The 12,535-nt window shown below is 44.4% G+C and overlaps 1 protein-coding gene across 2 annotated transcripts in view; it reads right to left on the bottom strand.

The window, feature by feature from the left end:
- LOC308396349 (E3 ubiquitin-protein ligase DTX4-like) overlaps positions 1 to 12,535 on the bottom strand; it is a 42,144-nt gene that overhangs the window by 9,802 nt on the left and 19,807 nt on the right. For both annotated transcript variants that reach the window (XM_080881571.1, XM_080881572.1), the window contains exons 3-4: positions 7,103 to 7,317; positions 6,143 to 7,014 (exon numbers count right to left, since the gene is read on the bottom strand). In XM_080881571.1, the coding sequence (XP_080737697.1) occupies positions 6,143 to 7,014; positions 7,103 to 7,317 (1,087 nt within the window). The remainder of the gene's footprint in view (positions 1 to 6,142; positions 7,015 to 7,102; positions 7,318 to 12,535) is intronic.

Here is a 12,535-nt window from a genome sequence, read left to right as displayed (position 1 = left end):
TTTCAAAAAGAAAAAACCGAGTGTGCGCCTGGGGGGGAAAGGGGATGAATGAGACGAGTCTCTTGACCCCCCACGACCTCAAACCGCCCTCCTCCCCTCTGCCTGCTTCCCACCAGATCACACCCTCCCTCGGCTTTGTTTCACCTCCATCCCTCCATCCCTCCGCTGCTGCTCCTCCCGCTCCCCTCGGGCCCAGATGGTCATCAGCTGGACTGATTTAGACAGCAGACAATAACACACTCACTTACAGACACACACACCCGAGCAGGCTTCCTCTGCTTTAAAAAAAATTGATGTGACAGAAAGTGCTGGACGGGTTGTGCGACATTTTAAATGCATGCTGGGAGAAGGAGGGGCATGTGCTGAATGAATAATGGCAGGCTCGATCAGAGGTTCAGAAATATTCATGATGAAGTTATGTGAATGTTCTAAAGAGGCTGTCGGAGCTGCCCCGAGTTTAACTCTGTAATTGGTGTAAATGTATAACGCAGACATGTTTGGTCTGGCTGTCTCGGCTCACTCGTCACTCCTCGAGGTTCAACTTTCTCCTGCAGCTGAAAGATTGATTAAGGCAAATGTGAGCAGACTTTTGTTCCTGGTACCATGTTTCAATATTAATTTAAGAGAAAAAAATCAAATTAGAAAAGAAAAAATTGCCAATTTACAAGAAGAAAATTGTAAATTTAATACAAGACATTTCTAAATGTGTGAGAAAAAATGCTGGAAAAATAAGGGATAAAAGAAAAACAATAATAAGGAAAAAAACAAATTTATTAGCAAGAAATCGCAAATTTATGAGAAAACCTATGAGAAATATAGTAAACTAATAAGAAAAGAAATCTTTTTAATTGTCCAGGAACAATATTACTTCACTTTTCTAGTTTTAGAAAGAAACGGATACATTGTAATTCATATAAAATAACATAACCGAGTGTTTCTGATTGGTGATGAATAATTTATGGTTAATCTGACCGCAGCTTAATGGACACGGTGAAACACGACACCGATGACTGGAGCCTGGTCACCGTCACATCACCGTGAGGTCACAAACCTCACTCAGGGCGCGGCGTGTGCACAGTCACACCATCCTGTTCTCTCCATGTTGCTCCGTCGTTATTTTTCCCCACTTCATGTCTGTTTTTGTTTTGTGTTTATCTTGGAATTTGTTCATCTTTAGGACTTTTTTTTAATCGATAATTTGCTTTTTTTTATGGTTGGGTTTGTTGTTATTTTCAACCCCCCCCCCCCCCAAAACCTGCAGATAATGACCAAATAAAAACCTCTATCATTTGTGTGAGTGTGTGAAAAGCACCAGATGAGACTGAGCTCAGCCTGTCTGTGCTTACAGCTCCCCCTACAGGCCGCTCAAGCTAAAAACTGCAACCTGTTGGTGAACTAAACAGGTGTCGCCCCTTTGTCCCCGTCCTTGTCTCACCCCCGACTTTGGCTTCATTTTTCCTCAGTATGCTGAGTCTGTGCAGCCCCCCCCAACTCAATCACTCCCTTTGTCCTGTTTTCCCACAATCCCCCTCTGGAGAGAGAGATAAGACATTCTGCACTGCAGCTCCTGTTAGGTCCGTCAATATTTACTTTTACTGTGTGTGTGTTAAATGCCTTCACAGCCGGGCAGCGGAGCGCCTGTGTGTGTGTGTGTGTTTGGTTGGCCTGATTTCTTGCAGCACTGTGTGATCAATCTTTTGACAGTTTGCTGACTCGTTTCTTTGTCATGGACTCCCCTCCCCTCCCCTCCTTGTCTCAGTCGCTGTCTGAGACAGAGGCTGTCCACACACACACACACACACACACACACACACACACACACACACACACACACACACACACACACACACACACACACACACACACACCCTTGATCACTGTCATTTGGGGGGTTATAAGCAAACACTGTCTGCCTCTCCTCCACCTAGAATGACTGAATATGAAGCTTCAGCTTCTTCAGCAGCTATACCGGGGGTTATTCCACCATCTCCACCCAGTGTGAAAAAAGTAAAGTCAGGCTTAAAATAGCTCAAAAAGCAGAGCAAAAGCAGCTCCTTGCAATGAAGAGAAAGGTATTCATATATGAGGAGAGGGAATAGAGCTGAGATGAGAGAGAGGGGGAAGGAGGAGAAGAAGTGAAACCCAGCAGAGGCTCGGTATTGTGCTGCTAATGCAGTCCAGGCTTGGATAATCCAACAAAGGTTACTGTGGAGACCAACAATGAGGGTCCAAGGGGCCCCCGACCACCGAGACGGGACAGGCAAGGAGGGAGGAGACGGATGGGGGGAGGAGAAGAAATCAAAATCTACATCTCAAACTGTCTGAGCCTGATTTCAGTTTTAAAGTCTGTAAGATTCCTGTTTGTTGATCTGAAAACGCACCACTTCCTGTGCAGGGGAAGGCTTTTTCCTGAGAAAGGAGTGACACAACTACTGGTTTCAAGCTTTAGTCACTGCTGAGTGAGACCATGGAAAGTTGTGGTTTAGTTTTTCTCTGCTGCAGTACTGAAGACTGATTGTAACTGTAAACTGACTGAAATCAGTCTACGTGGGTGAAAGAGCAACACATTTCCCAAAAATGCTGCTTCTGCAACTACTGGAGGTGGACTCAGTCAGCCCTCTGCATGTCCTTTTGACTCAAACATGATCGTGATTTATTAAATATCCGCCACATTTGAGCATTTTATTTATTTAATGAGTAGTATGCTCAACAGTCGCCCCCTGCAGGGTGAAATAGTGCAAGTGTAAGTCGCTCCCATGTCGGCATCACTTTTCACATCCTGAAGCTACAGGTAGCCGATACTGCTGACGCTGCCTTAACTCACCATAATCGGCTAATTGGCTTTTACTTGTGCCATAAAACCAATCAGATAGTTCTGTAGGCGGGATAAACCTTCTGGGATTGGTTATAACATCAGGTTTTTTCTTTCGTTTCTTTTTCTGTAATCTTAAATGATGGTTTGGTAATTAAGTTTAACACAAGGTTACGAGATTTAAAACAGACTTATTTACCATGTTCTTTTTTCAGGCCCAACAGCTGAACATAAGTGAATATGTAAAGCAAAGGTGAATCAAGTACAGTCGGTAAAGCATCAGAAGATCAAAATGAAATCATGAAAACCAAAAGGAAACTGAGCCGTGGCAGTCTGAAGTTCAGGAGAATGAAAAAGGAGGAATTTGTCTGAAGTTAACGGTCAGCACTTGCTGGCTTTTCTTGTAGTTAGTCAATGCATGAGAAAATATCACCGTGACGTCTTTGAGCTTTAAATGCGTCTTCATTGGCTCTCTTGCTTAAAATGACTGACCTTCAGCTGTGTGAACACTCAGTTTTCTCTCTCAGAGAAAAAAGAGCCTCAGAATGAATCCAGCAGCAGTTTGAGCGTCAGTGTAAACAAGGCTTTCTGGATTGTCTTTGCTGCGTTTGATTCGTTTCCTCTGTGCTCAGACCTTTTCGGCGACCATGAAGCTGTTACGTATTTATTTATTTATTTGTTTTTGGCCGCTGACCCACGGCCTCCACGCTCCCTCGTCCGTCCTCTCCTCTGCTCTCCAGATGCCGCCTCACAGATGGACGACATGCACAACGCTCGGCTGAATTTTATTTATTTGACTCGGACACACAGTTTACAGGAATGCAAGTAAACAGTTCCAAGGTCAGGTTAACCTTTTGGATCTCCAGTCTGGTCTTGATTTTACTTTTTATCAGCATTTATCTGTTTATATTTATCCGCCATTACTATTAACAGGTTTAAATCTCAAATTTCAAGGACGCCAGAATTCATTTGGTGAGGCTGGTTGGTTTATTTGTATTTTATTTTACTGTTGGGTCTAAAACTCTAATTATACTTCTTTATTACATTTTCTGAAACCGTGATCTTGCATGCACCATCAGCGCAACATTTATTGGATATTCAAATAAGATAAACGAGTATTCTACACGACTATTTCTAGTGTGGAAATATAGATTTTACTCATGTTTTACCACAGACCCCAAAGCGTTAGCCAAGTCTCGTTATGAAGGGTGTTTTGAAAACTGCATATGAAACCGCACACACATTCCAGACTCCAAAAGGGCATCCATACAGGATGTGACCAGCAGCAGAGACCATGGAAAGTCAACAACATGCAGCAACGACAGGCGTAATAACCAGTTAGTGACATGTAGTGGGCGGGTCCTGCATTAAACATTTCTCTATTTGAAGGTGAGCCATGAAAATGCCAACCAATGACAGCAGATGATTCTGTTAACTGACATATGACACTATAGTAAATCAAGTATAGGGTTACCTAGGTTACCTGGAATCACCGCCAGCAACAAAGCGATATGTGATGAGGAAATTGCCTCCTGTGTAAACGCTACTCGATAAGGACCATCATTTACGAAATGATCTTTGTGTTTAATTCAGTATGACCTGATACTAACACCTGAGGCCAGAAAACATCAGGAAAGTGTCTACTGAGGTCACAAAGGGAGGAAGATGAGGCCTGGTTTCCCACAGACTTCTACAGGACTGAAGTCTTTCTGTGACCGCAGGGATCGCCCCCTGGTGGCCTTTCAAAGGAATGCAGAGTTAAGGCACCTCTGTCACTTTACAGATCTGGAAGCTACATCAATCTTCGACATTGTATATGTTTTTACTAGAATCCAAACTAAATAGTATCTGTAGCTTTAACCCCATCAAAAATATGATTTTCAGACTTCTAAGAAAGCCACCAGGCACGTCCCAGACAGCAAATCTCATTCTTTTTCACCGCTGCCTGTTTATAAGTCAGCCACTGCTAGGAGGGAAAAATAGTTAGGCCGTTTTGAGCAAACAAATCTAAGATACTGAAACTAAACTATTAACAGAGAGACAGCTCTGAATCCCACCTCTGAAAAGAGCCACTCAGAGTCTCACACGACTCATTACAAACAGAGTGTGTGTGTGTGTAAATATTTAGCAGCTCTTACTCAGGCGTGCATATCTGTAACAACGTTAGTGCATGTTTGAACATGCAAGAGTGCAAACTGTCAACGAGAGCACTTCATTGTGCAAGTCTGTACATATTTGACTGCATTAAGACTGCGCAATGTGGGAAATTCATGAGTATGAGATACAGACAGACTTTGTTTAAAATGTAAACACATACTGATCCTGTGTAACTACATGCAGTTAACATCGAATAAAAGAGATGCTGAGCCAGTCTGCTGAGACGAACAGACCAGCTGTAGCCCAAATTTGACTTGAGAAACAGCAGGAAAGAGCAGTTTTAGGGAGCTAAGCTATGCTTACTGCTGCTAATTTTAGTGGTTCAGCTTGAAAAGCTGCAGTTCCTCCCCACAGACTGTTAAAAAGTCCAACTTTATAGCACAAATAAACATGTTCACAGCAGGTTTCTCTCTTTAAGTAGGACTGCACAGCGTTTTTATCCCTTTTCCTCTATCCACACATGTTCAGAAAACATCCTGCACATTTTTAAAGCCTCTTTTTTTTTGTTTGAGATTATTTCCTATAGCTGGTTTTCATGTAACTGTCTACTTGAGCTACAGCCAAAGGGGAAAACTGCAGTTCACCACAAGGCCAAAAGCAATACAGATTTTTGTTGAATGATGAAAACTATTATAAATAAGAGGAAATGCTGCTACAATTAAGGCTGCAAAACTTCTGAAACTGGCTGAAGGTGATTGTTGGCCATTTTAAAAATACAGACCTACCAGAAAAAGTATTTTCAGACAACAAAGCCATCCTAATAACACTTAACAGCAGGTTTAAAGGTCACTTGGACAGAAATAAGGGTGCATGAGAGTCAGAAGATTATAATATAACGCCAAATCAGCCTTCTGTTGTGTATTCAAATGAAATAAAGACGACCTTCACATGCTAAATGCCTCTCAGCTCTATGAATGTGGTGCACACAAACAAACTCTTTGTCCCTGTTTTAGTTTGCTGCAGTCTGCCCACCTGCTCCAAAACACATGTTGGTGTCTTTGGATAGTTTCTTCCTTCATCAGCTGTACGATGGGTGATTTTAACTCTTCACCTGGATACTAGAGCCATGATTTGATGTTCCACCCTCTTGTACAATTTTGGTCACTTCTGGCTCCACACAAACAAAATGCTAAAGTTCAAAACAAACCGTCTGCGTGTGTTTCGTTCACTCACCCTGAAGCTATGAGCGCTCTGGACTGAGCCATGGCAATCCTCTGCAACGCCGGTCTGCTCAGGCCGGCTAAGCTTGATCGCTGTGGTAAAGGCGCGTGGCACACTGTCGCTGCGGATGATGCTGACCGCTGCGGCTTCATCACCACCGGTGATGGAGTTGGCACAGGAGAAGGAGGCGTGGTTACGCTGCTGGCAGGGGTGATCAGAGTGGCGGTTGGCACCGAGTCGCTGGCTGAAGATGAGGAATGCTTGGGTGGAACGGACGGAGGGTTCGGGTTGGATGTGGGGGGCTGAGGTGGCGGGAGCGACGGCGGAGGCGGCCTGCTGGAAGACACGGAGATCCTCATGGAGGAGGTGCCAGCGGTGAGGGCGGCGAGAGACTGAGCGAAGAGCTGGGCGTTCACCCTCTGGGAGGCGGTGTTCTTGGAGATGGCGAGGCCGTGCGGCAGCGTCTGATAGTAGCTGGAGTTGGCGTTCTGCTGCTGTCCCCGTCCCAGGGTGGCTGATTTCGATGGACTTAGTGATTTAGAGGGGGGTGGCGCTGAGTTCTTGGGTCGCTGCATGGTTAAAGATCGTCTTCCCAGAGTCTGTATTCCTCCTCCTGTATTGGCCTTCACACTGAGGACCAGCATGCACTGCTGGCAAGAACAAGGCTGGCCTAATGCTGTGGCTGGCAATCCTCCATTAGGGTAGACAGAGCTTCCGACCCCCATGCTGGCTCCTGACACCCCAACGCCCAGCAAGGCCCCAGTCAGGCCTCCGCCCGCGCCTACACCTCCTCCTTTAGGTACAGGGAGCGGACCGGACACTATGGGGTAAGCCATGTCAGCACGCCGCTGGATCCTCCGACACCTCTGGCTCTGTCTGTTCACCTGCAGGAAGACAGAAAAATGAATTTTCAGAAATAAAGAAATAAAGATCGCATCCTGCAAGAAAGGTTCAGGGTGCACATGAACAAACCTGCGTCATGTTCTGAAAATCAATGAGGTAGCAGAAGCCGAGCGGCGTCAGGTCGAGGCAGGGCTGCTGACGACTGTGGGCGCTCTCGATGGCGATGGCCACCTCCATGTCATACGGCGTCCATGTGCCTGCGTCGTTTTCCCACTCCCACTGCCAACCTTGACCCGGGCCCGAGGCTGGATCATAAAAACTCCTCCGTACCGGACGGATGGTTCCTAAAAGACACAAACAAAACTCTGGGTCAATTTCAGCCTCTTTGTCCTGAGGACAGCTAAGTAAAGATGCCACGCAGAGATGCAGAGTTTAAATGTCCACATAAGAACCTCTGTTCGATCCAGGAGATGCAAATCCCTTTGGATCAGGAGGGTCAAATCTGTGCTACCTGCTGTGATGATCACTTGTGAGTAAAGAAGCAACCAAAAGCAAAACAAAGCTAGAGGAATTATGAGATCACAGATCTCAGGCCTCCTAGGCGAGGCATGTCCGAGTGAGGGCAGACCAGGACAGACACTGGATTAATAATGTCTCTCAGCTGGAGCAGGAAAACCTTGGTGACCCACCAGAAGAACTGGAGTATGGTGGTCTGGGTGAGGGAGGCAAAGGTTAAAATATCAATACTACAGTCTAAATATCAGGTGTGTGGCTACATGTTGGTGACCTTTTCCTGGATTCTGGCTCCACTGACAGGTGAGTCATGACTGGTAATGGGCGTGGGTGGCATGTTGAACCTCACCTCGTCAATTAACATCACATTTAGGAGGTCAATTGAAATGAATGAGAACATGTATGCAAGCTCGTAAATGTAAAAAGACAGAAAACAAAAACGTGTCTGTGGGTGAGAAAGGCTCGGATACGTGAGAGAAAAATAAATGGATGAGGTTACTAAGTTCATATGAAATATTAGATTTTTATAAATGTCTTTGCAAAAATTAAAAAAACCAAAACCCTCAAAGCCAACAGAGCCGGTCACTTGTCTTAGATTTACTTTGCTTCACTTCTGGCCGTGCTGCTCCTGTGCGGGTGTTTCATGGTGGGCGACTAATAGGGGCGGAGTTTCTAACACAAGTAACACAAACACAATTATATGATTTAGTCAATCTCAACAACCACTGGCAATAAATAATCACGCTTTAACATATTTCATATTTGCCTGAGTTAGAAATCTGAAGGTATTTACATCGTAGAAAATCTTAATTTTAATGAACTGCCCTAACTTTTCAACCTCACACGAACTAACGGTCAGCACAGATGGTTGTAAAACACTTAGGAGACTCTGCACATCTCGGAGGAGTAACTGTTGTTGTAAACAGAACAGCACAGCAGACCCAAAACCCAACAAAGAAAGTCATGAAAACTCCAATAAAGATATGAAAAAAGTGAAAAGAGAAAGCAGAGAGATTTGCCTCGAGTCTGATCACATGAGCTGAACTAAATCTGTGGGGAGGATTGATTTAGATGTATCCCGATTCCACCCCGAGAGATATGATCTTGTGGCCTGATCGGCCACCCCTAAGTGAATAATAATCAAATTTCCCATTAATAGGCAGCATGCCTGCAGAAAGAGCAGAGACGCTGAGAGGAACTGAAAAGGGCAACAACTGATGGCTCCATGATGCAGCCTCTCGAGCTGCATGCATGATTTTCATTAAAATACTTCGATGAGTTTCCACCACAACAGCTCCACAAAGGGGACGGGAGAGTCCTCTTCTGACAATCACATGCTCGTATTGCTGCGTTTTCACTTTCAGTCTAACACAGCGCTGACAGTCTGCTAAACAGTCAAAAGATTTTTTTAAATACCACAAGAAATACTCAGAACAGTGTTTCTCTGTCTCCCCGTGGGGCCGAGGGATGGCAGGAGGCTCCCTAAGCCAACCAACCAGAAACTACCACCGTCTCCAGGGGAACGGGCTATTCAGTCAAAGCCAGGGCAAGAGCAGGAGGGCATATGTGTGAGAGGCTGTTATAAAGAGGTTATACTGGCAGAGTGGCATAAGCACACAAACCTAAAAAAACACCAAAGGAGGTGAAGAAACAGAGACAGGGCGAATGATCGAACTGAGATATCAAACTCTGCTTTGTGCCTGGAGATGTGCAGGAGTTCACAAGAACATCGTCAGTGTGTGGGAGAGAGGAGAAACGGTGCTTCCCCTCCTCCTCCTCCTCCTCCTTCACACTCTGTTGAATGGACAGCACAGCAGGGAGCACTTGACCTGCTGATTACCATGAGAAACGTAATTTCTCTCTTTCGAACTGCAGAGAGAACAAGTTCATTCAGCCTGAGACAAACGGCAGACTGAGGCCGACCCTCGCCGCTGTCTGTCTGTCCTTCGTGATGTTCGCCCACCGTGACAGCAAAATGTGAAATCTGGCCAGACATTTCCTAAATTTAGAGGCAGAGAGATCCAAAAAGGTCTTAATGTGAGGTATGACCCCGACCAAGATGAGAGCGAGAATTTAAAGTTCAGTCACGACTTGTTGGTGTTTTCTGGTGAGAAGAACCTGCAAAACGCTCAAGCAGCCGTTCATTTGTGGTTAGAGCTGCGTCAAACCCAGAAAACACCAAAAACACATATAATACGAACCCTTTAGCAAGTACAGACATAGCTACCGCCATTAGATCCCCCGCCGCTAATGCACTCAAAGTAAACACAGGACAGATCAGGGCTGTTCTGAACAGATTGGCTCGTTGTCACTGATGCTCAAACCAGATCGCTGATTCAAATCTGATCTCTGATCAAAATACTGGATTAGTGCATACCTACACAGAACACCACACTCTGTACACGAAAGCAGGAGGAGGAGGCATTGTGGGAAAAGGATTCGCTGTACTGCATCTGTGTACTTTGTGTGTAGTTACAGCTTAATCTGTGCTGGACTCCCACTCAGCAGGCCAAGGTCTTATCACAGAGAAGACGAGCTGCCCTTTGTTTCTGAACACAGTATCAACATCTGAAAGGTTTCCGAGTGCATACCGATCTTTTCCTGCATATCACACGGCCTTGACAGCTCATTTCCAGATAACTGCGAAAGTCACATGAGCCCTTTTTTGCACTGCGGCCCTAATGTTTCCTGACGTCCGAGTCTCGTCCGATCTGGGAGCATCTTCATATCCAATGTTGTTCATAGAAAACATAATCTTAATTACGCATTTACAGCGATTATTACTTAAAAAGGTTTAAAAGAAGAACTGTGTACCAACAGCTAACAGTAAACTAGCAACAGCCAAGTTAAAACCTACAGCACATGTTACAGTCTCGGGACACATTGTTATGAATTTTCTTTTAATAAGGTTCCAAATACAGACAGCATCAAATCATTTGTGTAGCTACTTCTTACGGTCAAAACATTGTGCATATTTGTTCCTGAGTGAATCGGTTTGGCTGAGATTAAAGTTATAGTTTTTACACAGCTGAATAAACGTCAAGCAGACAGCTGATTATCAGAAGTATGAGATGCTCGAGAATATACTCCGGTGTCCCGTTATATTTTAGATAGCAAGGAGTTTAGATAGTACGGAGCCCCGCAGGGGACATGGGAGAAAAAAAAAAATTACGACAGACTTTTGCGAGATCTCGCAAAAACTTTTGTGAGATCTCGCAAAGCAAACTCGGGATCTCGCAAAAGTTTTAGCCGCATTCTTCGGAGGCCGCCAGCTCGAAGCCGACCGGGAGGTCGAGGCACGATGTGCCGGGAAAGCGGTGTTCCTCCCGGCTGTAGTAGGTCTCGACCTCCCGTTAGCTTCGAGCTAGTGGGTGTCAGATCTCTGAAAACGTCGGAGCACTTTTGCAAATATGTGATGTCTTGTAAACCGAGCAGGTATCTGACGTTTACACAGCTACATTCACGCCTCAAAATATCTTAAAAGTGTATTTTGTGACCCAGAAAGAGTAATATTACAACTAAGTAGCTGCCGCCATTGTTGGAATTCAACTTTTGAGAGATCTCGCAAAAGTTTTGCAAGATCCCGAGTTTGTTTTGCGAGATCTCGCAAAAGTCCGTCTTAATTTTTTTTCTCCCATGTCCCCTGCGGGGCTCCGTAAGATAGCACGGAGAAGAAGCTTCTTGGATGAGAGGTGAAACTTCTTCAAGCAACTTAAAGAAGTCCAGACGCTTTTCTTTGCAAGCTCCTTTGACTACGATGACCTGGATGACTGAGAACCTTCACAGACACAAGGAGTTTATAAAACTTCATCGAAACAATCTGCAAATTTCATTAAAATTTAATAAACTATCATCTTGTCTTTATTTTTAGTTAGCACTTACCTTAAACACTTAAAGCTGTAAGCTAATTATAGTTATATAAGAGCAGATGCTGCTGGTGCAATAAGCTGTATGTTTTACGTCCAATGGATGCATGATCTGATTAGTCGACTAATCGCAAAAATAATCGGTGACTAGTCGACTATCAAAATAATCGTTTGTGGCAGCCCTAGCTACAACTGTGGTTTGCCTCCACCAGTGTGTGAATGTGAGAGTGAATGAATAGTGCAATTTTAAAGTGCTCTGAGTGTCTAGAAAAGCGCTAAATAAATGCAATCCATTATTACTGTTATTGTTACTGGGAAGCTGGCACGTTAAAGACCAGTTGTTCAATCCAACTGATGCGAACATCCACCTGGTAAGTCAAGGTTGCCTTGGATGCGCAAAAACAGTTAATAGCTTTGTAAATATTCACTAAGCTTGAGAACATCTGAACTTTCCAGGACTTATTTTACTTCGACAGCTGCATGACAACTAAAAACAAACCAGTTCCATAACTCATCAACATCCAGTCGGTGGCCAGCGAACCACTAAGGTTAGACTTTAGTCGCATTACAAAAGATGGATGTAGCTTCCAGATCGGAAAAATTAAGCACTTTATATTTAATGGCCAGCAGGAAACCATAATGTTTTTCAGTGGAAAAAAGGCCCTCAGCTCTGAGCTCAGTTAGCACTTTCCAGTCTTTTTTTGTTTTTAATTAAGTTAATTTTGGCCTTTTTACGAGTCACAAAGGAGGACAACGCTTGTTAACCGGAAGTCGTTAGCCAATGAGCTGTTCTTCAGCCTCTCAGTCAGATCCACTCCACACTTCCAGTTTCAAAACACCACGATGGCGACAGTGAAAACGCTCAGCTGGAACCTTATGGACTTGTTTACAGGCTGTCACATACACAAATAACAGTAAGCTAGTATCTGTGGAAACATCAGCCTGGCCAGTCTCTTAATCAGGGCGTAACATATAAAATAATTGTGCAGTACATGACTAAACTGACTGGATATCAGCCATGACATGACTGATCCAGAAGAACCAGTCCAACCCAGTTCTTCTGGCAAAGCCTTTCCAAAACTCTGACATAATCGAGGCAGGTCGCCAGCTATGGCTTCAAGTTAGGTTGCATAAATGTGAAGCTAATCAGCTCCATTCATAGAGGTTGTGTTTAGCATATTTT

Source organism: Rhamphochromis sp. 'chilingali', assembly GCF_963969265.1.
Source record: "Rhamphochromis sp. 'chilingali' genome assembly, chromosome: 4".
In the NCBI taxonomy this organism is placed as follows: domain Eukaryota; kingdom Metazoa; phylum Chordata; class Actinopteri; order Cichliformes; family Cichlidae; genus Rhamphochromis; species Rhamphochromis sp. 'chilingali'.
Note: the sequence above shows the minus strand (reverse complement) of the source record. Positions and strands in the feature narration are given on the sequence as shown.